This window comes from Gymnodraco acuticeps, unplaced genomic scaffold, assembly GCF_902827175.1.
Source record: "Gymnodraco acuticeps unplaced genomic scaffold, fGymAcu1.1, whole genome shotgun sequence".
Classification (NCBI taxonomy): Eukaryota; Metazoa; Chordata; class Actinopteri; order Perciformes; family Bathydraconidae; genus Gymnodraco; species Gymnodraco acuticeps.
In genome coordinates this window covers 2,585,585-2,609,696 of record NW_022990459.1, presented here as the reverse complement: position 1 = coordinate 2,609,696, position 24,112 = coordinate 2,585,585, and the positions used below count along the sequence as shown (strand labels likewise).

The 24,112-nt window shown below is 39.7% G+C and overlaps 3 protein-coding genes across 12 annotated transcripts in view; all 3 read right to left on the bottom strand.

Annotated features, from left to right (window-relative positions):
- rassf3 (Ras association domain family member 3) overlaps window positions 1-10,103 on the bottom strand; it is a 66,224-nt gene extending 56,121 nt beyond the window's left edge. Inside the window, exons 1-2 of the mRNA XM_034225838.1 lie at window positions 9,509-10,103; window positions 1,320-1,432 (exon numbers count right to left, since the gene is read on the bottom strand). Of these exons, the coding sequence (XP_034081729.1) occupies window positions 1,320-1,432; window positions 9,509-10,034 (639 nt within the window). The 5' untranslated portion in view covers window positions 10,035-10,103. The remainder of the gene's footprint in view (window positions 1-1,319; window positions 1,433-9,508) is intronic.
- Window positions 10,104-11,002: 899 nt separating this feature from the next.
- On the bottom strand, window positions 11,003-16,581 carry LOC117552428 (apoptosis facilitator Bcl-2-like protein 14). The gene is made up of 7 exons (XM_034225839.1): window positions 16,270-16,581; window positions 14,665-15,052; window positions 13,480-13,614; window positions 12,996-13,060; window positions 12,590-12,751; window positions 11,726-11,839; window positions 11,003-11,637 (listed from the first exon to the last, which is right to left on the bottom strand). Exons 2-7 carry the CDS (start codon window positions 15,041-15,043, stop codon window positions 11,596-11,598), a joined length of 897 nt encoding a protein of 298 aa, XP_034081730.1. The 5' UTR covers window positions 15,044-15,052; window positions 16,270-16,581; the 3' UTR covers window positions 11,003-11,595.
- Window positions 16,582-18,284: 1,703 nt separating this feature from the next.
- dgki (diacylglycerol kinase, iota) overlaps window positions 18,285-24,112 on the bottom strand; it is a 72,962-nt gene continuing 67,134 nt past the window's right edge. For all 10 annotated transcript variants that reach the window (XM_034225827.1, XM_034225829.1, XM_034225828.1 and 7 more), the window contains one exon: window positions 18,285-21,618. In XM_034225827.1, the coding sequence (XP_034081718.1) occupies window positions 21,508-21,618 (111 nt within the window). In that variant the 3' untranslated portion in view covers window positions 18,285-21,507. The remainder of the gene's footprint in view (window positions 21,619-24,112) is intronic.

The following is a 24,112-nucleotide window of genomic DNA, read 5'->3' as shown; positions in this document are numbered from 1 at the left end:
CACTGTTCTGGCTCCTCAGAGAGCCGGTGGTCCGTGGATCTCGTTTTGTGTGTGGAGTGGGGCCTTCTCTACAACAGAGACTCTGTGAGGAGAGGATCCTCACGCTGGGCCAGGTGGTGGAGGTGTGTGGCCCCCGTCTGGACAACGCTGCAGGCCTGGCCTCACGTCTGAGCCTCAGGTCAGTCCGGGTGGTCAGCCTCCTGCTGCAGAGCTGGAAGCAGCAGCTCAGCCAGTCAGAGCTGGCGCTGATCGCTGCTCACTGTAACGGACTGAAGTCTCCAAATGACAATGACTCTTTTCCAGAGATGCAATGTTTTCCTGATCTCAGTTGTGAGGGGTTTTTGTTAAAGTTGGACAATGTTACTGATTTTAAGTTTAGCACCATGTCCAACAAAACATTTTATTATTTGGTGACAAAGGTGCTGAATCAGAGCAGACTCCAAGAGCGAGTGGACACCCGGTGGAGAGCCCACCTGGGCCTGACGGAGGCTCAGAGGCCTGAGTGGAGAGCGCTCTACAAGCCTCCGCTGACTAAGAGGGGTGGGGACCTCCAGTGGAGGATTCTCCATGCTGCGGTAGCTGTTAATGCATTTGTTTCAGTGATCAACCCTACAGTGTCTGACGCCTGTCCTTTCTGTGAACAGAGGGAAACCATTTTTCATTGTTTTACAGAATGTGGTCGACTCCTTTGTCTTTTTCAGTTACTCACTCAGATGTTGATTTTGTTTAATGTGGTTTTTTCTAAGTCAATGTTCATTTTGGGTTGTAGGTACAGCCAGAAGCAAAAGTGCAAAAGTCAGCTTTTGAATTTTTTGTTGGCGCAGGCTAAAATGGCCATTTACCTCAGCAGGAGGAATAAAGTTGCGGGATCTTTGGATACCGATGCAGTCTCGATTTTCAAGCGGATGGTTAAAGCAAGACTGAAAGCGGACTACGGTTACTTTTGCTTAACAAAAAATGTGGGAGAATTTGAGGCCATGTGGTGCTTTAAAAATGCTTTGTGTTCTGTGGAGAATGAGGATCTTATTTTCAGTCGTTGTCTGAACTGACAATGTGTCTGTTTGGTTATTTGCTTTGTGAATAAAAGTGGTTTCAAAAATCTCTCTCTCTCACACACACACACACACACACCACACACACACCACACACACACACACACACACACACACACACACACACACACACACACACACACACACACACACACACACACACACACACACACACACACACACACACACACACACACACACACACACACACACACACACACACACACACACACACACACACACACTCCCAGTGCAGTGTGTACTCACTTGCAGCAGTGTGTTGTTGTTGTTGAGCTGGTCCTGGCTGAAGGGAGAAGCTGCAGGATGACAGTCCAGTGACACTCGGTCCCGACAGGCAGCGTGACACGCGTACTTACACCCTGCAGAGACAGGAAGTGATCCATGAAAGACAGGAAGTGGTTTCAATGAAGCACAGGCAGGTGTGTATGAAAAGTGTGTGTAACGTATATTGAAATACTCCTCTGATATCCACAGCATGTCAGTGGAGGTCAGAGATAAAGCTTGCAAATTAGATTCAACAGTATGCAAATTGTCTTATGGAGGAAAATGGGTCAAAATAAAGTCACTCAGGATGTGATACACAACATTAAATACTGAGATTTAAAATGTGAACGTTTTTTTAATGAATTCCTATAGTATTTAGAATTAGTTTTAAGAAGCTTTTCACATATATTTGTGGTTATAATGTTCACAACAAACATAGTAAGAGAAAATACAAACAAAGTAAGTACTGCAAACTGACAGACTAGTGTGTGTCCTATTATTTTCTTTCTTTTTAACTTAGTTATAAGTACAAACATATCAGAGCTGCAAACACACTTGTAAGAGTACACAGATCAATGGCTAATGTAAAAGTACTCATAACTGTAAAATATACAAAGTTATAATAAAAATCCCCTATTGAAAATGTGAGAGCAACATGTTAAATGTTTAATAATGCTAAATAATTCTCTCAAAATATGCTATTTGATTAGTTGACCAAGTTGTTCTGGTACACACTTTTGTCTAGTTTGGTTGATAACTAAATGTCAGTCAAAAAATGTCCCTTTGAATTTAAGAGAAGAAGAAGTATTAAGTTAAATGAAGAGAGAATAGTACCTCAAGTTTACAACACTTACAACAAGTAAATGTATGTAGTTACATTCCAAAACTGGCAAACACACACACACACACACACACACACACACAAAACAAACACACACACACCACTATGAAACTCTCTCCTCGTTCCCTACCTGGTGACCTATTTTTCACGTGCTGTCCCACTTTATCCGACAGTTTGCACATGGCCGCTCCCATCTCCCATCTTCATCTCACACACACATCCTCCGCTCACACACAACTTCGCCCACACACACTCAGGAGTAAACCCCTCTCTCTCCCTGCAGTGTTCCTCAGAGTCTCTCGGGCGTTTCTGCTGCACATCAGACTCCTGATGCTGACTTGCGTGGAGCCTTCTCTCTCTGTTTCAGAGTGTGTGTGTGTGTGTGTTGTGCTGAGTGGGGATTTAACAGTCAAATGGAGGCCGCAGTGATGGACACACACACAGGAGGGGGGGGGACTGCTGACTCAGTTATACTCTCTCTCTCTCTCTGTGTTACGTAGTGTGTTATCTCTCTGTGTCTCCCCAGTTTCCTGACTCCATTCATCCTCTTCACAATGAACTTGATCCACAGCAGCACCCGTCTACATTAATCCATCCCATCATGCATATTTTATTTTGTAGAGAAATATTTTAACGACGTAACAACAAAGATATGTAAACTCACGTAAGTAAAACTGACAGCAGCCATTCCGCACTATACGTTCTTTTACTTTTGGCACTGTGTTGTCTTGATTTTTTGTATTGATTGTATTTTTACATTGTCGACATACTACTTTCATTTGAGTTAATGAATCTGACTAATCCCTGCAGAATGTATGCTGATTGTTCCTGTTTTCTGAACGCAACATCAGGAATCTCAGAAAGATTACAGTACTACCTTATTTAAAATAATGTTTGTTCTTCGTCCTCCTTGCCTTTATTTCTGTTGCTTTATTCCCTCTTCTCTTCCTCTCTGTCTCCCCCTTTCTCCCCCTCTCTCTGCTGTCTCAGGGCTAAAAGCTTTTCCCAGACTCCCACAATCGATCCCACTCAATCAGAGGACAGTCGGACACAAACTCTTTAACCTCTCATGCTTCTACTGTAGAGATTTCATGTACAGTTTGTATAACATCTTCCATACAAATGAGTAAAGAGTGATTTTAGTGATGTTTGAATAGAATAGACAAATAACATTAGAAAAACTAAAAGTGCTAAAAAATATACAATCCTGAGAATCAGTTTGAAATTAGTCAATTTTGTTGTTAAAACTAGTTCGTTTTTTGTGCTTTTCAAACTGAATGTATTGTGTGTTAAACATATATGTGTTGCTATTTGATGAGTACGATCGTATGAAACTAAAGTGGTTTCTATTAAGTTCTGGTGGATTTACAAATTGCCTGAGGAGCCAGAAAACCAGACTTGATCTGTGCCACGACACACAGCACTCTTACTGTGAAGGACTTCAGCTCAGAGGTCAGAGGTCAGGATTCACAGACTGGGCAGACTCAGTTTTCTTTCTCCTGTGTGTGAAACTCTTTTTTATTTTTGGCACAGGAACTCTAATCAGGTCTGTGTGTGCAGAGGGAAACACAATGAGCCGTTAGCTACTTCAACACACACCTGCTGAAACACACACTGCTTCACCCCGCTGCCCTGAGGTCAAAGGTCAAAGCCAGACCCCTAAAGGTAGTGTGATCCAGAGGCTCGGTCAAAGAAAAGAGAGGATTTTTGAGGTTTGAAATGTAAAATCGTACGACAACTTCGGGGATATGTGTTGTTTTATATGAATAATCAGCTATAAAGTGTCAATTCAAATAACAGATCTATGAGTTGAAAGTTTGTTAGGTATAGGTTATTATAGTGACTCACTTATAAAACACATTATGTTCTACCTTTGGGTGCCACGTTACAGCATCCTGTTTACAGAGCAGTCGACCAGGCATGATGCTGCATTCATGTGGTGTTGGAATAATCAGAACAAATTTAATTTCTGGATAACATGGCGGATGAAAGTAAATACTGGGTTGATGCTGAGACATTTATTAATTTAAGCATTGAGTATAATTCTTTTTTTGTAATTTTGTGGAATCACGAAAAGTTATTTAATAGCAAAAACTCTGCTGACAAATGATTGTGTTTAGCATCCATGCAGTTTGTAATTACGAGTAAATTATAACAACATTCTACTGTATGACAGGGGTGTTTGTGTACATGTGTGTGTGTGTGTGTGTGTGTGTGTGTGTGTGTGTGTGTGTGTGTGTGGGTGTGTGTGTGTGTGTGAGAACAGGTGTGTGCTGAATACAGCGACCATCTGTTCTTTTCTGTTTCTTTTAAATGCTAAAATGTTCTTTCTTTTTACTTCTTTACTTTGACTTGACTTAGTCTTAGCTGCAGACAAAATGAGTGCAATATGTGAGATCCTGGACTTAGATGCAGGTTTTGTTTACTGATTATAATCATTTTCATCAAATATAACAAAGCAGATCTACTTGAACCTCTGAGTGTTTTCATAATTTCATCCTTAATCTGATGTTTGTTTGTTTCCTGCTGCAACAGAACACAAGTCCAGCTCAGTTTACAGTCAACAGGTTCATGTCTTTGTTTCCTATCACAGAAAGTATTTAAAAAAGCTGCTGATTAAAGAGAAGTTTAGCCCAATATTATTTCCTGAACACACTCAGGATGAGAGATGCAGAGATTCAATTGGTAAACTATTAAATCACAGTTTTTAAATAATGAATAAGTATTTTTTTGAGGATAAATAATGTTAAAACTGAAGCTGCACAGAGCAATTTGTCTAGATGAATACAAATAAAAATAGTCTTTTAAAATAACTGCCAACTATTTCATACGTTTGAATAGTTTTTAAAGAAAGATCAAGAATCATAACACTTCACAACTTTACCTTTTTAATATGGTTAAAACTGGTGTTCCAAAGATTACATTTTCAATGTGGCAAATATCAAAGTAACCGTCGACGATTAAATACGTTTGAGGATTTTTTTTAAAAGAATATTTAAAAATGTAACAATTGAGCAGAATTTGTAATGTCAAATTACTCTGATTCCAGCTTAGTAAATGTGATATATTTGAGTTGTGGACATATGAGGACGTCATCCTGGTTTTTGGGAAACACTAATCAATATTTTCTGTCCATTTCTAGACTGAAACAATAAAGATGAATTGATAATAACTCATGGACGATGGGATTAATGGAGGACTCACCGGAGCTCCTCCACAGCAGACCGACTTCCAGACGTCCGGAGCGCCGCATCACTTTAGGAAACCGATAGAAAAATCCTGACACCCTCCTCAAAGTTTTGTCGAACTTTTTAGCAAAGCCCATAGCTCAAACACACACACACACTTTTTAAAGTGTTTTCTGCTCCTACAGAATCCGAATACCTGATTTAAATCCAGATTTGACTCCATGTAGGTCTGAAACCTTCCTCCCTGTCACTGTGATGGTCTCTGCTCCGGTCTCACTCTGACCCTCTGTCTGCCCCCCCCCCCCACACCTCCGTTTGTTCAGTCGCTGTGGCAGTTTGGCTCCAAAGACAACACACACTCATCTGTGGCAGCTGATGACACACACACACACACACCCACCCATCCAGTATTTTGCACAATGGTTTAAAATGATCCTTTGATAAATCACAATGTGAAACTCTCTTTCTCTACATACAGTATATGGAGACACTCAAATTATCTGCGTTAAAAATTGACCCAGTTTGGGATAAAGTATTTGTCAAATAACAGTAATTGCATCTGATCTTCTTCATCAATTTGTTTTTATTCTTAATTTCATTTAATATTTATGTTGAGATAATTCAGATAATATTCAGTCTTCCTTTTATTTTTGGGTTATTTAACCAAAATAAAAAATGGTTTTAAGACACAAGAAGCTCGAATTTTACTATAAAATCATTACAATTATTTCATTATTTGAATAAAATGATGAACATGTGACATTTAGAACTAAACTAATAATCCTTAATAAAAGCTCACACGTGAGTATGAGCAACCATTACATTGTATAGCCTAAATAACTCAACAGTACAAAAATAAGGTAATTATTCAGATTTTTTTAGTGCTGTTTTTTCAGATTTTGACATCTCATTAAAATAAAAGGAGATCCCCGTACAATGGCGTGACAACCCTAACAGTACTTCCAACACTTTCTGCTTTTATCTGTTTTTTAATCATTACGATCAAGCACACATGCATTTTTTCCAGTTTAAGTATTCAGTTGTTGATAAAAGTACTGCCGCGTAGAAATACTCTGTGTTACCTGTTACAGGTATCCTGCACTTTTAATCCTAATAAAGTACAATTCTAAGTATAAAGATCAACAAAAACGTTATACTACACACACACGCGCACACACGCACACACACACACACACACACACACCACACACACACACACACACACAACACACACACAACACACACACACACACACACACACACACACACACACACACACACACACACACACACACAACACCACACACACACACACACAACACACACACACACACACACACACACACACACACACACACACACACTGCAACAGTAAACCCATCAGACAAAGATCTCTGAGGTTTCTGTTACTTCATCTTGATGAGAGACAGAGCGGACGTTTCTTTATCGAGTCTCATCTGACCCACTTTGAGAGGCATTCATTTACTCTGAAGTAAAACGACATGTTTCACATTTCTACATATGACAGCTACATTTTCTTTACAAATGAAGATTTTTGTTCCCCAAACATAAAAATAACAAGTACAGCTTAAACAATGTGAATGCTAATAGCTCATTTGATCGGCAGAAGATGATAAGTTACTACTTGAACTTAGTTAAATACTTGATGCAACTTTATTTTCTTCCTCCTATTGTATACTGTATATGCACCAAACACTAAAGCACATTTATTTTTTGTGTAAAATATTACAAGAAACCGTATTAATATTCTGACCAACCAAAATATTAGTTTGTTATTAGATTATTATCTTAAACTCTCAAAATCAATATCCAAATGTCGTTTAATTTTTTACGTCACTGTAATTAAGGAATTCCACAGTGAAAATCATGAAAATGTAAGTCTGAAAAAGGCCAGAAATACTATCTTAAGAAAAGAAAAAACGACATGTATCGTGTAAACTGGTCCTACTAGTATGTGCAATGAACAGTATGTTTTGACATCATAACTAATTGAGAGGATAGGTCAATTATTCAGTGTTGTTATATAAAAGCAATGGTATGCTTAGTATTAAAGAAACGTATAATTAGTCATTATAAGTTCATGGAAACTCACGTGAGTGTATTTAAACAATTGTTAAGGCTATTGAATATATGACAATGTTGTGAAACCCCCCCAAAAAGCTCTCTGCAGCTTAAATTAATTGTTAAAAGGAATAACTGACTCTCTGTTTCCTGTGATTTATAAGTGACTGTTTCTGCGTTAATAAGTGAGCCAGCTCTCCTCCGCAGAGCAATGCTTCACCTCTACACATTTTCTCAGAAAGAATATACACTCTTTTGTACTTATTGGAAGGTTTATATCATAAAGAAGGAGTAATGGACTTTGCTGAGCTTCCTGCATTTTAAATGAGCCTTAACACTTTATACACAGTCAGGTGGAAACAGAGAGCTCATTAGGAATATTGTCTGTAAACACAATTTAAAAGGTTAAAAGGACGAAGGCAGAGTCAGAAGATACTTTGTTTTCTGCCTGACCTGATGCATTGTTGCTGAATGTTTTGTGTGTTTAGGACTAAAATATTACAGTAAATAAATATATATTTGTCTTTAAATGAAATTTGGACCTGCTAATTTGTTGGTTTGTCTACTTGTCCACACATTCATATTATTAAAATGTGATAAAATAGATTTTAACAAAACAAAAATTATAATGTCCTTTTTCAGGCATTATTATAAAATGTATTTGATTTCTTGCACATTTTTGTTCTTCTTGCACTATTTTATATCTTTTTATGCCTTAAATATTCGGTATGTTGCTTTTTTAGAGGAACTACGATTTTAAGCTATAGCTGTTGCATGTGACAATAAAGCTTTTGATAATGTAGAGTAATAAAACTCTTTGTCTTCGACTAAGCTTTTAGTTTCAACACTCCCAGAAGCACAATGGCCGCCTCACATTCCTCTGAGTTTCCTCTTTCTATTGTTTGCATCAGAAGTGGACACAGAGGGAGGTCCAGGTTGACTTGAGGAGACATCGTGGCTCGCTTTGATTTAGATCAGAAACCAGTCGGTCTGCATAACAAACTGCATTCCTGCTGCAGAGCCCTGCCCACACACTCTGCCCACACACGCGGCCCACACACACACACACACACACACACACACACACACACACACACACACACACGACACACACACACACACACACACACACACACACACACACACACACACACAGCACACACACACAACACACACACACACACACACACACACACACACACACACACACACACACACACACACACACACACACACACACACACACACACACACACACACAACACACACACACACACACACACACAACACACACACACACACACACACACACACACACACACACACACACACACACACACACACACACACAGGCTGATACCAAAACATTTTGAGAATAACTTTTTCAAATGATTTTTTCTTTCCTTAAAAGGTCTGGGAGGAAAGATAATGGCAATGTGACTTTGTAGCAAGGCGAAGAACCTCTCTGAATCATTAAACCCCGAAACACTTCCGTTATACTTTCATAAAAGTATAATATTTTCCAGAAAACCATTATTTTCTACTGTGACTTGTACTTATCTGATGCTATTGCTTTTGACAAACGTCATTTGAATTGTATTCTACATTCATGGGGTGTAATGTATTTATAGTTTGTTTCCGTGATGTGGGATATGCTATCTGTTACTTTGTTGTTCTTTATGTATATGTTTTAAATACATTTGAGTTGAGACAAATAACAATTTCTGCTGCTTTGACAGACAGTACATTTGATTCTACAGTGATATAAAATGGAAAAGAACTAAAGCTGACATGTATTGGTTAAATACAATCTATACAGCTGGAGGAACAAAATACTTTTAAAAAATGATTATTATGCAAAAATGTTGTTGCTTAAGATGCACATTTGAAAGAAAGTTAGAAGGAGTTTGTGTTAGAATTGAGTCATGAAAAAGCCACTGAATATTACATGTTCATTCAAGCTTAACCTCCAATATGTCTGTTCATTAAACACTTAGTCTTCCTCTGAAGGGGCTCTTCGCCATAAGAGTCCACAGTACCCCCCACACCCCCTCGCTTACTTGCACATGTGAGCCCTCGCTGGAAGATGTAGCGGCAGCACACATCACACCAGGTGTCCTCTCCTTCGGACTCGAAGATGTGTCCCTCCCCGGACTCCTCTTCCACCCTGGGGTCCCTCTCTCCGGGGGAGAAGATGGTCCTCACATCCGGGGGTCTGAACCCCTTCTTCCTGACCCGGGGAGGCCCTCCTCCACCTTCCATCCCGGCTGGGTCTCCGTTCCTCACCTCGGGGCTCCTCTCCGGTGGCTTCACCTCCGGGGTCGCCCTCTCGCTCCAAGCCGCCTCCAGGCTCTCCAGGCTGGCCGCCTGCGGGGACGGCGGGTGCCGCCGGACGGCTCGCACCGCCGCGCCCTTGTTGGCCTTGGATATCCGTATTTTAGCGCCCGGGGGCGGCCAGGTAGCCTCCGGTGCTTCGCGCAGCGTCCCGAGGGATTTGTTCACCTGCACAGTCCGCACGGGGATGTCCTCCGTGACCGAGGAGCGCGTGGGGACGTACTTCCGAACCTGGTGCACGACGTTAAACATCACGCACACTCCTCCTGCTCTGCTGCCCGGTGGAGGTGTGAGTAGCTGCTTGACAGACCGACAGGTGAGACGTCACCGGTGACACCGAACGTGTCCTCCTGGCGCTGGTAATTGTTGCGGGTGAGCAGGTTGAGGCGGTGAGCGCGAGCGGCGGAACGGGTTGGATCTCATTTCACAGAGCGAGGTGTCAAAACAGCTTGTTCTAGTAAGGACAGCATGCCAAACTCAGTTCAAAGAAATGCAGATTTAAAGATTATATTTTTTTCAAGAGGCGTGTACTCTTTACAATCTTGATTACAATTCTCACTCTATTTATATGAATATTATCTTTAATTCGGAAAACATTTGATCCATTACAAGCCCACATGTGATTAACTTACAAATATTATTTTTGATACCTGTTGCTTCCTCTGCAACATTGGCCAAAAATAACTTCCCGTGTACACGTCTTAAAGTTGGGATATAATTGGAGCAAGGTGCTTTACAGTTTATTTAGATATTGATCAAAACTCAATACAAATAACGTCTCGTTGGGCAACGTATTGGAACAGTATGAAGACAAAAAATAAATGATTACAAAAGTGGAGTGGAAGTGGAATTTGCACTTTCTAGTTTGACCACAATGTGGCGCCATTTTCACTTTATTTAGCAAGAGCGTGTCTCTGCATAGGAATGTGTAATTATAATAAAGTAACAGCACGTCAAGTTATTACATACTGTACCCTGCACAGGAGGATGATTCTAACAATTCAGTAAATCATATGAGAGATCCTCAAACATATTTTGTTTATTGACCCTTGCAGTACTTATCTGTCATATTAATTGGTTACTTTTGACATAAATATATATTACTATGTTGTGATATTAAATGGTCTTAATTTACTGTTCGTTAATTGATAAAAGTTAAAGTTACAAAAAATAAAAACTTAATTTAAGGAGTTAAAAAAGGAAGAAAGGACACCTTGATATAAACTGAGATTGAATTACAATGAACAGTTTATTTCAAGTCATGTACATTAGCATTCATGCGTAATTCTGACAGTACATAAGTTTCTTTGGCACCTTTTGACATAAGTAAAACAATTAAAACCTGAAATGCCGTAAACAATACCAGGAACAATTACAGATAACCCACATTGTGCATCCCTCAGAAACTCTTAAAAACATTCATTTTTTATAAAAAAGTGCAAATGCTACAAAATGTCATTGTCTTAGGTAAATACAACAGCATAAATAGTTCTAATTTAAAATTGCTAGTTACCCTTTATCTCCCTGAATAACACATTGTTTACAAAATAACACTTAAATCGCAAACAACGGTAATTATCAATGGCAGGAAAATAGTTTTGTGTTTGGCTAAAGTTTGTTGAAAAACTTGAACAATACAAATATGTGTGCTTTTAATCCCAGAATAACACAATTATATATTATTCTAATGCCTGCAGCTGCGGATACGTTAATGCTCTGGGCTTTATTTGCATGTTAGTTGAAGTGGCAGAATAATACAGATGTTTCCCGAGTCTGATTTGAGTCCTTTTGCATGTTTTAGAGAATGTTCTGTTCACTCGATGTCCTCCTCATCGTCAGTGTGAAAGGCTTCCTCCTGTGAAAGAGGGGAAATACAGATATTGAAAGAGTTGTAGGTCAAACTAATTGTTTTAAATGATATCAACAGGTGGTGTGTTGCTTACATATCCGCCCTGCTGCTGGGCCCAGGAGGAATAATACTGCTGCAGATATCTGGCTCCGTGGCCCAACAGTCGGTTCGTGGGCAGTGTGTGGAGCGCTGACAGACGGGTGGTGGCCTGCGGGGAACACAAACAACTTCAACTGTTAGCCAATCAAAATGGAAGAAACCCTGGGGAGGGCAGCAGAGGAGGATCCCTCTCCCCTGACAGACAGGCGTGCAGTATACGTCATGTTTATAGATTTAAAAAGATAATACATTTACATGTTGGTCAGTTAGGCAAAGCTTTTCACTTAAAAAGGGATAGTTAGGTAGGTTTGTATGAGGTGATTTAAGTTCAGCGTGTCCCAGTTTGGAGAAACAGACACGAGAACCAGCAGGAATAAAAGCAATGTACTGCTGTGGACGCATCAGATCATGTTTTAGACTAAAAACATCAATATAATTGTACGTTTTATGAAGAATATTTTTACAACTTCACCTCAAACTAAAGTCATTATTGATGCTCCCTTCAAAGTGTCCAATGTCCATTGAAAAAACCCAGTAATTTAACCTCTCAGAACACGGAAACGGTTGATCTACTGGTTCCTTGTTTGTGTGATTTTAGGGTTTCAAATTGGTTATTTCAAATTCACCAAAGTCATACAATAACAAAAACTAAACGACTGAGACAAGCAAACCCCTATTCTGGGAGGTCAAATGACTGCTTTTCTCAAAAGAGTCTGGTGGCTTTACATCTGTTACATTCCTCCATCTCCTCTACTGTAGGTAATACACTGATGAAGCTAAATAACTCATACAACCCCACTTCAAAAGATTCAAACTATCCCTTTAAACCATTTTGATAAAACATTAACGTTGTCCTCACCTCACAGGTGACAGCGATCTGTGTTTTGGGAGATGCTTTTGGCCCCGGGGAGTCTGGGTCGGGGCTCCTGAGGCCCATCCTCATGAGAAGCGTCTGCATTAGCTTCCTAAAGAAGTTATAGTCCGAAAAAAGTTCTAGGGATAGACCAGAACCTTTCAGCTCCTGGTGGAGACAAGAAACCATTTATTTAGGTTAGGACTCAACGAACACTGAGGAGAAAACTGATCTGCATTTAACACACTGAAATATGTTTTTTTTAACACAAATTTGACCAAATTGGCTCAAGAAACATGAACAATAAAAACGCATTACAAACATGAACGACTTCCACATTTTGCTGTGAAAAAGTTTCCTATAAGAACATTGAAAAGGGAAACTTTAGATATCTGTAAAAGTTGTTTCTTACTCTCTCGTCCAGTCGGTCTCCAGACTCCCTGAGCAGCAGGCCGATTATCCTCTCCACGTTCTCATCTAGGAAACAAGACGCATGATTAACAATCACGTCTAAGAAGATAACAAATACCTCATTACTACAAAATCACCAACACTTTCTCCAGCTTTGATCAAACCCAGCACATTGTAAACACTAAAAGGCCATGTAAAGCATAATTGCCTGTATTTAATTCAAACAATTGATCAAATCATATATGTCAGAGAATGTTTCTGATGTGTTGAGGGAGGCTGGTTATGGTGAACAGTCTCTTGAGTGTGTTTGAAACAGTGACTTCATTAAGGGGATGATCTTCGCTCCATTGTAGGTTTACATCTGCAGGTGATTTAGAAGCATTCATCAGGTGGAAATAAGAGGTTTGGAGAAGAACGTCAAATTGCAGTAGGCCTGGTATTTCTCTGAAAGACTTTTATTCTGAAGGGCTGAATCCGAAACTCACCTTCGGCCGCGTCTGTCTCTATATCAGGAAGAAGGAACGGGATCTCATCAGCGATGTCTGTCAGTCTGCTCGCTACCTCTACATCTTTAAGATCATCCTCCTCTTTTTCCACTAGGTCAAACATCACAACCTCACCTATAGTTGAAATAAATAATAAACAGACAAATACTAAATTAGCACGAGAGAATAAGCACACGTAACAAGTCCGAGCCGGTTTCTGTTTCTTTCTTTTCCAAAGAATAAAACAAATCATCCTGAAAAGAAATCCCCAAAACGACCAACTGTTACTTTAGGGAGAAGCCACGAGGTCTGACTCAGAGCCTGCTGGGGGAAGGATCAGGAAGAACATAATAATAATAATAGATTTGATTTGTTAGCACTTTTACAGGTGCTCAAAGACGCTTTACAGATATAGTGAAAAGAAAAGAAAGGAACAACAAATAAATATATAGTTAAAGTCAAATAATACAAAAATAATCACACATTAAAAGCCAGATTGAAGAGGTGAGTTTTTGTAAGTGTTTTGAAGGTGGTGAGGTCAGTGCAGTCTCTGATGGGTTGGGGGAGTGAGTTCCAGAGGGAGGGGGCAGCGACGGAGAAGGCTCGGTCCCCCCAGGTCCGGTCATTGGTGCGGGTGGGGATGGATAGGAGGTTGGCTTCTGATGAGCGGAACATGTGGCTGCATGTTTACACCGACATTTAAACGCCTTGACTTCATTTGAATAAACGGATATTTTTAATTTGGCAAAAGAACAAAACAAGATGACTTGGCAAGAGTCAAAGAATAATTGGGATGGGAACAGTTTCATGCTCCTTTTAAATACAGTTTCGTCTTGACTTGCGGTTTGCCATTGTACTTTTTCATAATTGTATTTCCAGTGGCATCTTAAATTGTATGGACTTATCTGGTTTTGTCAAGAGTCTTTGGGACTCTAGAAAGCTACTTAGAAATACAATTTATTTTTATTGTAGTTTTAAATATCCCAAGTATTATGTATTAAAAGTATACCCCTGAAACCTCCAGAGCTTTAGACTTTCATAGTTATTTTTAAGACATATTTGAACTTTCTTCTGTCAAGATTATTGTTCAAATGAATCATTAAACAACATCAACTGTTAGATTGAGCCCTTCCGATCATGCAGGAGATGTAGTGGAGTAATCTGGGGCTGTAGCTTCATACTTACGGGGATCTAAAGAACGAAATTCCGCGCCATCATCAGGCCTCGTATTGTATGGCTCTTTTCTTTCTCGTTTTCCAGATCTGATACAGCTAAGAAGTTTGGGGAAAAGATTCCTCCTCTTCTTCTTCTTCTTCTTCTTCTCCTGTATTTCACTTTGAGGAGAGAGTTTGTTATCGTCTGTGCCCCCCGTTACTAGAGTCTGTCTGTGCTGTGCAGATGAAGTTCTTTTTGGCTGTCTCTTGTTGAAGTAGGCCCTGAGTATCCTGAGCTCCACCGAGTCCTCCATGTCGTCTGAGTCTGAGGTAGCGTCACAGTTAATACTGCTGTTCAGGCCGGTGTGGTTGTTAAACACGTCGTGGATCTTCACGTGCCCGTTCGCCATGTTGCTTCACTGTAGAATGAATACAAATTAAATCATGAATATGCTTCCAAAATTGAAAGAGAGATAAGCCAACATTTCAAATGTGCAGCAAGAGGTGCTTTCACATCTCAGGACTTTAGTAGTAATTCATATCATTCTATTTGTCTTGTGTTATTATTCTTTAAATGTCTGTTTTTTGCTATTTTAAGAGTACTTTGGTTATATTTACAACTGCAACTAGTGATCACATTAATTGGCCAATACAATGTGAGAAAAATGAGACAAATGCCCGATTGATAATGATCCATTAAATAACAATTGAACATCAAAAGCCCAGATGTTTTCATTTGTATATACAAACCAGCAGAGCAGCACATTTAAGAAACATCTACACAACTGATACATTCACTTTTCAGTTTTTATTGATTAGGGAATGGATTCTTTTAAATCATTATTTTCCTGCTGCAGATTATTGTATGGTTTTTGGTTTACTGCCTGTATTTTGCTTCCTCCTTAGAACGTGTGGAATTAACATTTTTCTAATACTGTAAATTGATCTCATCTATAGTATAATAATGTACAAATCCCTTTAATCTTTATTTTATAAACTGTTTTACAGCAATGTGTCGCCCTCTGTTGGGTGCACACATTGCAGTAAAACTGGGTCATGTCGAAACAGGTTACCATAAACTGTTAGCTTAAAAACAACCTGCCTTTTTCGCAAAAACACCAAAAAAGGGACCAGGATTTTAACAATAAGGTTATTTACTGCTCCACGACATGTTTTACTCATAAGAGGCCCTTTGAAACGGTATTTGAAGCCACTTTAGATGCATTAGAGAGCTAGACTAGTGTCAGTTACGAATGTTGAAGTGTCACTGACTCACTGTACTGTAAAAGTACACTTTACAAACATCATTATTAGTTTGTCTAGCTTCACTTCACTGGCTACCATGGTTAAGGGTGGCCATACAACATGCTAAGTATTATAAAAAAAAGTATTATACTTTTTGGACAACTCTTTGGTTACAAAATCTGCCAAAGGTACATGTTCAATGTTAATTATTAATGAAGCAGTTTTAAATTGACGATGTCAAAAAAGGTTAACTTTCGTCATTAAGCTAGTCAAACCAACTTTTTTAGGTTAGTATTAACTTTAATAAACTGCCTGAAACTACAAATACACACTTAATAACACTAACTCCATTCAAATATAGCATTTTAAGACATAAAACATGAGTACTTACGGTCGAAATTATTAAAAAAGTAGCTAAATTATCCGGAAAGGATTCTTCTTCCACTACCGCTCAGCAACTGATCCTCTGAAGTTTTAAAGAGTCGGGTCACATGTCGGCGTACGTCATCACGTATTTTGACGTATTACGTGATGATGCAATATTAGTATTACCGGTACTTTTCAGAACGAGGGACATTGGGTGCTCAACAATCAACAACACAACAAATACACATACATTTTGATTTCTATGATAATGTTGGGCTTATTTTCACAGTTTAACCAAAAGTAGATACAATTTTCCAAATGTGAGTACTCTGAAAAAAGCCTACACAATTATGTTTTACTACATTGCTCCTTCTAGCCGAAACACAAAGGATTTCCTACTAAAAGACACAGTAAAATATTATGAATTGAAACTTTATTAATTCTAAAATTATAAGATTACTCAAATGAAATGACTGTACAACCTTTATATATCTCTCAAATAAATATGTATGTTTTTTTTCTTCCCATAACATTTAAAAAGTTCACCAAATGTATAACCGATCAGTTGGAGTTTTTTGTTGTGAAGGACACTTCTAGATCCTTTTTATGTTAGTGATAAACAGAAAACCAAACATGCTTTTGTTTTGAGTATTCGTGTCAGTTATGAAATACTTATCAAAAGACTTCAATTGTTTTACGAGAGAAATTCCTTTTTCCAAGAAGTGATCATTTTCTTTTCCTTTACATATGCTGCCATGCCTGACTCGTGACCTCAAATAAGTGCAACCCAGCCTTTATCCAAACATGACTCAACCTGATGCTGACTCAGCGGTCATGTTACTCTTAATATAATAAAATAAATTAAACTGATGATACATACTTTGACATTTTAAACTGTTGATAAGAATTAGATCGTGTAAAGGGGACACAAGTGAAGTAACAGAAAAGTTAAGTTGGGAATCAATGGTCTAGAAAAGGCTATGGAAGCCCATTTCCACTAGTGAAAAGGAAAACTGAAATAACAAGTCAAGATTATGAGATAAAATGTCACAATTGGGAGAAAAAAAACAGTGAAAAAAGGTTGAATAATAATAATCTGTTTTAGAGCTTTTGGTTGTAATATGAAATGTACAACCAAAAGCTCCTTAATTCTGGATTTTTTTGAAGACAATATGGGCAAGAACTCCTTTAACTGCTCAATAACAATAGGAATTTGGACGGTTCAGTCCACAGAGGGACGTTTTGATCTCACTTCTTTTTCCCAAAGGTATATTAGTCTGTTACATGCTGGCAGTAAACACTGGAAACTCCCGCCCATGTGACTCAGCTGTCTCAAAAGCCTCACAGTCTTATGTCACATTCAGGGTGGAGTTCTCACAGCTGTATGGAGGAACGTTTATTTCCTCTTGGATTTCTGAAGCACAAAGAAGATTTAAAAGAGGTTAAAGTGTTTGAACTGGCAGCATGTGACCAATTAGAAATATTATATCAGCACTTTTTGACTTTTGAACACACCAATATAACTTTACACACCCTTTTAAACAACTGATAATGATTTACAGGAATGTTTTATACCATACTGAAGGTTATTAGATATTAACAATCCTAGTGTCTAGGTTAGTACTTCAAATGTTTTATATATATATATATAAAGATATATTCAATCTTTAAATATCCTTTTATTTCCTATATTCACTCTTTCTACACAATGCGGTTTGAATACACTTTACTGTTTTTCTATCTGTTTTAATGATTTAGGTCTATTTTGCTGCTTTTGTGAAGCACTTTTTAATGTGGATTTTCAAAGTGTATCTATATACAATGATAATAATGATTACTATTATTATTCGTAGTATATTAGATGCTGCTCTTTTAACCCAAAGATAAAAAAACACATTATAAAGCACACTATGGAGCATTTTGCATTCGAAAAATAACTTCTTCATTACATCCTGTTGTTTCCAGAACAATGTTTTTAGCTTTAGAAAGAGGAAACAGTTAGAAATAGATTCAGACAGGAAATAACGTCAGAGGCAAAACTCACAGCATCACATCTTCTTTTAACAAATTAATAAAATAAAACAACAAACTTCAAGTAATCCCATCATCATCATCAGCAGCAGAAAAATACAAAAGCAAAAGTCCAACCTCAGAGGAAAGTCAGGTAGAAACCATTTAAAACTATAATAATTAAAAACAACAATAATGCCATCTTTTATGCCATTACCAGAACATAACCCAGAGGAAGGAGGTAAGGAAACGCCATGCATAAACTAACGCTGATGAGAGACGATTTAATACAACGTTTCTACTCGATGAGAAGCGTGTGTGCATGTCCTTCAGAGCTTTTGACTATCATATAGTCTCTTTGTAGGAAAGGTCAGGATTTCATTTACACACATGTTCTGTTGTATAATCTCCAGACACTCAGAGGAAGTCTCAGAGTTGGAGGGTGAAAGTGGTAGCCATCGTAGAAGTCCTTCGGCTTAAAACATTTGAGGATTTAACAAAGTTGGACAGGAAAACTCACATTTCTAATCTAAACATTTGGATTTGGTCAAGGAATGTGAAGCAGAATATCCCAAACATTGTTAAAAGGAAAAGCTGTAAGCCAGGAGTGCCATATGAGCTTTTTTTTTATAATTGTGTAACTTTTAACACTGAATTTAATGTCACCCCAAAGCAAAACATTGTTTTTAATTTGAAAAGAAAACAATGTTTGACTTTGCCAGTTTATTAATATATTTGTTAGCAATTTTTGCTTTTTATTTGCTATAACAACGAGAAACTAATCAAATACTAGGTTGAAATATGAAAATAAAATCTAATGTCTCGAAAAAAATACTGAGGTTTATTTCTGGTTACTTGACTTTTTTTTAATTTCGATTTTTTTTTTCCAAATTTGAGAAGCATTATCATTTCATTAGGAGGACTAACTATGACAAGTACATTGTCCTTTTATATTAAAAGCGAAGAAAAACCTGTGTTAATAAGTTAATGATGAATCATTTTGACTTCTATAAACCTAAAAATACAACCTGAAAGGTGAATTCTTCATCATGGAAATATTAAAAAGGTTTTATGAACATTTGATGTCTTCGGGAGCTTTTAGTCATAAGAAGGAAGTCTGGCAAATATATCTGAAAGCTCTGGAAGAAGTCTAATAAGTAATAAGAATAAAGCTTCCTCTCTGTGTGAAAGAAAACAGGAATAAATCAGTATAAAAACATCAAACTTAAGCAATTACTCGTAAAAAAAGTCTTATTGAAAATGTGATTTCCCCATGTTGTTGCGTTCAATAATGTACATTAGGTTTAAAAGCCTTCAAACTTCTACGACGGCTACACTTGATACACTGAATAGTTCCTCACATGCTTTGGAGAAAACAGCTCGAACTTTACAGGTTACATGAAAAGAAACCTAACAGGGCTGTTTTAAATCCATGGACATTCATGCACACAAAATAAAAATTAAATAACAAGACAAACATTTACCCAACCAGCACTGAAGCTGAAGTCAAATCAAACATTCAATACTCCTCGGTGCTAAATGGTCAAAACATTAATGTAATGTAAACGATTAATATAGAAATGAAAAGAGACGTCATCTATTCATATTGCATTGAATATGGCTCCGATCGTTTCTTTTCTTCTTGGATAAATGCTGCCACACACACACACACACACACACACACACACACACACACACACACACACACACACACCACACACACACACACACACACCACACACACACACACACACACACACACACACACACACACACACACACACACACACACACACACACACACACACACACACACACACACACACACACACACACACACACACACACACACACACACACACACACACGTTCTCTTTTAATGTTTGCTTTGATATGGAATGAGGAATATTATCACACACACACACACAAGCTGCGTATGAAAGTGTTGTTGGGTCAAGGGCACAGTAATAAAAGTTAAATATTATTTATTAAAATATTTAACAGTGTCAGAGTCAGACGTCTTAAAATATAAAAAATAATTGATTATGTTTTAAGACACAATTAAAAAAAAAAGGTCCTCCATAATTAACAGCCTGCATTATGGGTAATTTTTGTGTTTTTTCCCCCTCCATACTGAGCCGATACAGGCTTAGTTTTATATTTCAGATTTCAATTTTTACCATCTGTGTCCAGACGTTCTGTAAACAAGGTTAGCATTAATCAAGAGATGTGTTCTTCCGGAATTAACTTTGTAGAATAAACCAGTAATTCCAAAATGTATCTATCTTATGATACAAATCAATATAAACTTGAAGCAGCCGTATACAAATGTTATTATTATTATTAAGGCCTGGAAATGTAAAATGTTTAAGTTTCAAGCACTTTAAAGGTTCCTAAACTCAAAAGCCTTTACCATATTTTTATTATTTTACTCTAAAGTTAAAATGAAGCATTTCCCAACCTTGTACGAACCCTAAGAATAAAGTTAGTATGCAACCAACATATATATATATATTTATGTTATATTCTTATTAAATGTGTGTATTTAACTAGTATTTTATTTGTTTAATATCCCAAACATTAGACCACTGCCTGTACTTGTTTTGTTTCAGTATTTGTATATGTGAACGTTGGAAACAAGATGCGATAACAAATAAAGTTTCCTTCCTTCTGAACTCAGACTAATGTGAGACAGTTGAAATAAGATTATTCTTTAATAACCTGATCAAAGTGTGGACCCTGGTATGCTGATGGAAACATCAAGATTACATCATTTGGTATGAAAGCAGAGATTTATGTGAAAAACAAACCACTGTGATAGTTTCTAGGAACATTAAATAGATATGACACTACATGACTGTAATGTCTTTGGCACACATAGGGTAAACATATATAAAACTGTAGTATTTATGTCATAACAGAAATATTTTCTAAATGTTTCATCAACACATTGAACCCATTCTTATGAACTTTTTTTTCACGAGTTCAGCTCACGGCGGCCGCTCAAAGTGCACTTACATCCTGAACCCTTAACGAGCAAACACTCAGTCAATCAGCACAACCAATAAATAGAATATGAATAAATAAATACAAATAAATATTTGACCGTTAAAATGTCCACTGCGGTGCTGCTGGGAGCCGAGGCAGTTCACTGTTCGTCTGCAGAGTCTGTTTTTTTTTTACACTTTCTCTCTCAGATTAGTCTCCACTACGAGTGTGTGCAGAGTCCAGAGAGTGTGTGTGTGTGTGTGCCTCAGACAGCCGTCTCCAGGTCCTCGTGGTTGGCAGAAGGTGTGTGTTTTTGAGCGTTCAGGAAGCCGGCGAGCTCAGAGTCTCCCTCCGCCTGCTGGGCTGCCGTCTTCCCCTGGAGGACACACACACACACACACACACACACACACACACACACACACACACACACACACACACACACACACACACACACACACACACACACACACACACACACACACACACACACACACACACACACACACACACACACACACACACAACACACACACACACACACACACACACACACACACACACACACACACACACCACACACACACACACACACACACACACACACACACACACACACACACACACACACACACACACACACACACACACCACACACACACACACACACACACACACTACACACACACACACACACACACACACACACACCACACACACACACACACACACACACACACACACACAACACACACACACACACACACACACACACACACACACACACACACACACACACACACACACACACACACACACACACACACACACACACACACACACACACACACACACACACACACACACACACACACACACACACACACACACACACACAGTTTTCTGTCATTTAGAGGGCTGCACGATTTGGTTAAAAATAACTAATTGCGATTATTTTTGACTGATATTGCAATTGGGAATTAACGATAAAAGATGGAGGACAGACAAGAAAAAACATTAATGGATTATAAAACTTGTTGTGAATTATTATCTAGCCCGTCAAGTAATCAGTTCATGATTTGTAAATGTTATGCAGTCCATAAAGCGATAGTTACGGCTGTAACTACGGTTCTATGAGTCCCGGATGACCGCCAGAGGCGGTGCTTTAAGCACTGGATATGTCCATCGCGCGCATGCGCAGCTCGAGTACCAATAACAACAAAGTCACCTGTGACCCACGTGACACCGGCTATATCAGCCGGTGTCGTCAGAGGATCTGTTCCCAGAATCTTCTCGCGAGCACACAAGAATTCTGAATGACAGGGAACTCTGGCGGTCATCCGGGACTCATAGAACCGTAGTTACAGCCGTAACTATCGTTCTATTTCGTCCCTACTGACCGCCAGAGGCGGTGCTTTAAGCACTGGATGACTTATACCAACAATGTCATGAAGAATCCAAGCCCTTGCTCACCACTGGAAGCAGCGGAGCTCGGCAAAAGGACCATGCCCAAAGAATGGGGAGTGGCGACATTGGCCTGATGACAACTGGAGAATGTGCCAGAAGACGCCCACGACGCCGCGGCGCAGATGGTCTCCAGGGGCACCACCCTCAGGGCAGCCCAAGATGTTGAGATGCTCCTTGTAGAGTGGCATCTCAGCCTGATGGCAGGGGGCGGCCACTGGCCCCGTAAGCCTGTGAGATGGTATCGACAACCCAGTGGGGCAGCCACTGGTTAGAGGGCATAACCTCCTTTAGTGCCGCCAGGGCAAAATCAAGAGTTGCTCCTCCTGCCGTATACAGGCAGTAGCCTTGATATATGCCCTTTGGGCACCCCCAGGGCACAGCACTCCTGAATGCCGTACTCCTGAATGTCAAAGCGTGCCAGCTGGGCAGGCTGATTGAAGTGGGTTTGTGGAAGGACCCTGGGCGGGAATGCCACATTTACCCAAAGGGCAACGCCTGAGAGTCCCACCTCGGGCATGTATTGTTTATGGAGAGGACATGCAACTCCCCAACTCGCTTCCCTGAGGCTATGGCAAGCAGAAATGCTGCCTTCGTGGGCAGCCACCTAAGCCCCACCTGGGCCAGGGGCTCGAAGGGAGGAGATGATAGGGCATCCGGCAGCAGGAACAGGTCCCAAGCCGGAGCCCTCAGGGTGCTAGGGGGACGCTGCCGTCAAGCCCCTCTCATAAAGAGGGACACCGACCTGTGGCACCCCGCCGTGGCGCCGTCGACCCGAACATGTCGGGCAGAAATCGCAGCCACATAAATTCAGAGTGGAGTGAGAACGTCCACTGTCTAGAAGGGACTGTTGTCTAAGCAACAACGTACATGCTGTCCCCAAGGAACACGCACATTCTTGCCCCCCAGTTGGGGTAGAAAGTCCATGAGTGCAAGCTGCACAGCCCGAAGCTCTAGCACGTTGACCTGGCGCGCACTCTCCTGGGCAGACCGCTGACCCTGAACGGTCCTGCCCTGCCGCACTGCACCCCACCCTGAGAGACATGCACCTATGGTGATTGTCTCCTGGCGGGGTGGGATGGCGCCCATGGGCACGCCCACCAGGAGATAGGCCCTGCCCCTCCAGCGTGACAGAGAGTGGAGGCAATGCTGCGACACCCTGACTTCCCTGTGCCTGTGCCACTTGGCGTCCAAGTGAAGGCTGTTCAGCCACATCTGCATGGGGCGCAACGACAGCGGGCCTAAGGGCCCAGTGGCCGAGGCAGCTGCCAGTCTGCCCAAGGGCCGGAGGAACTGAATATAAGGCACCCTCTTGCCCGGCCCACGTGGAAGTAGGCATCCCTCAAGTCCACGGTTGAGAACCACTCCACCTGTGCATATGCAGTGGTCAGCATATAGAATGGCAG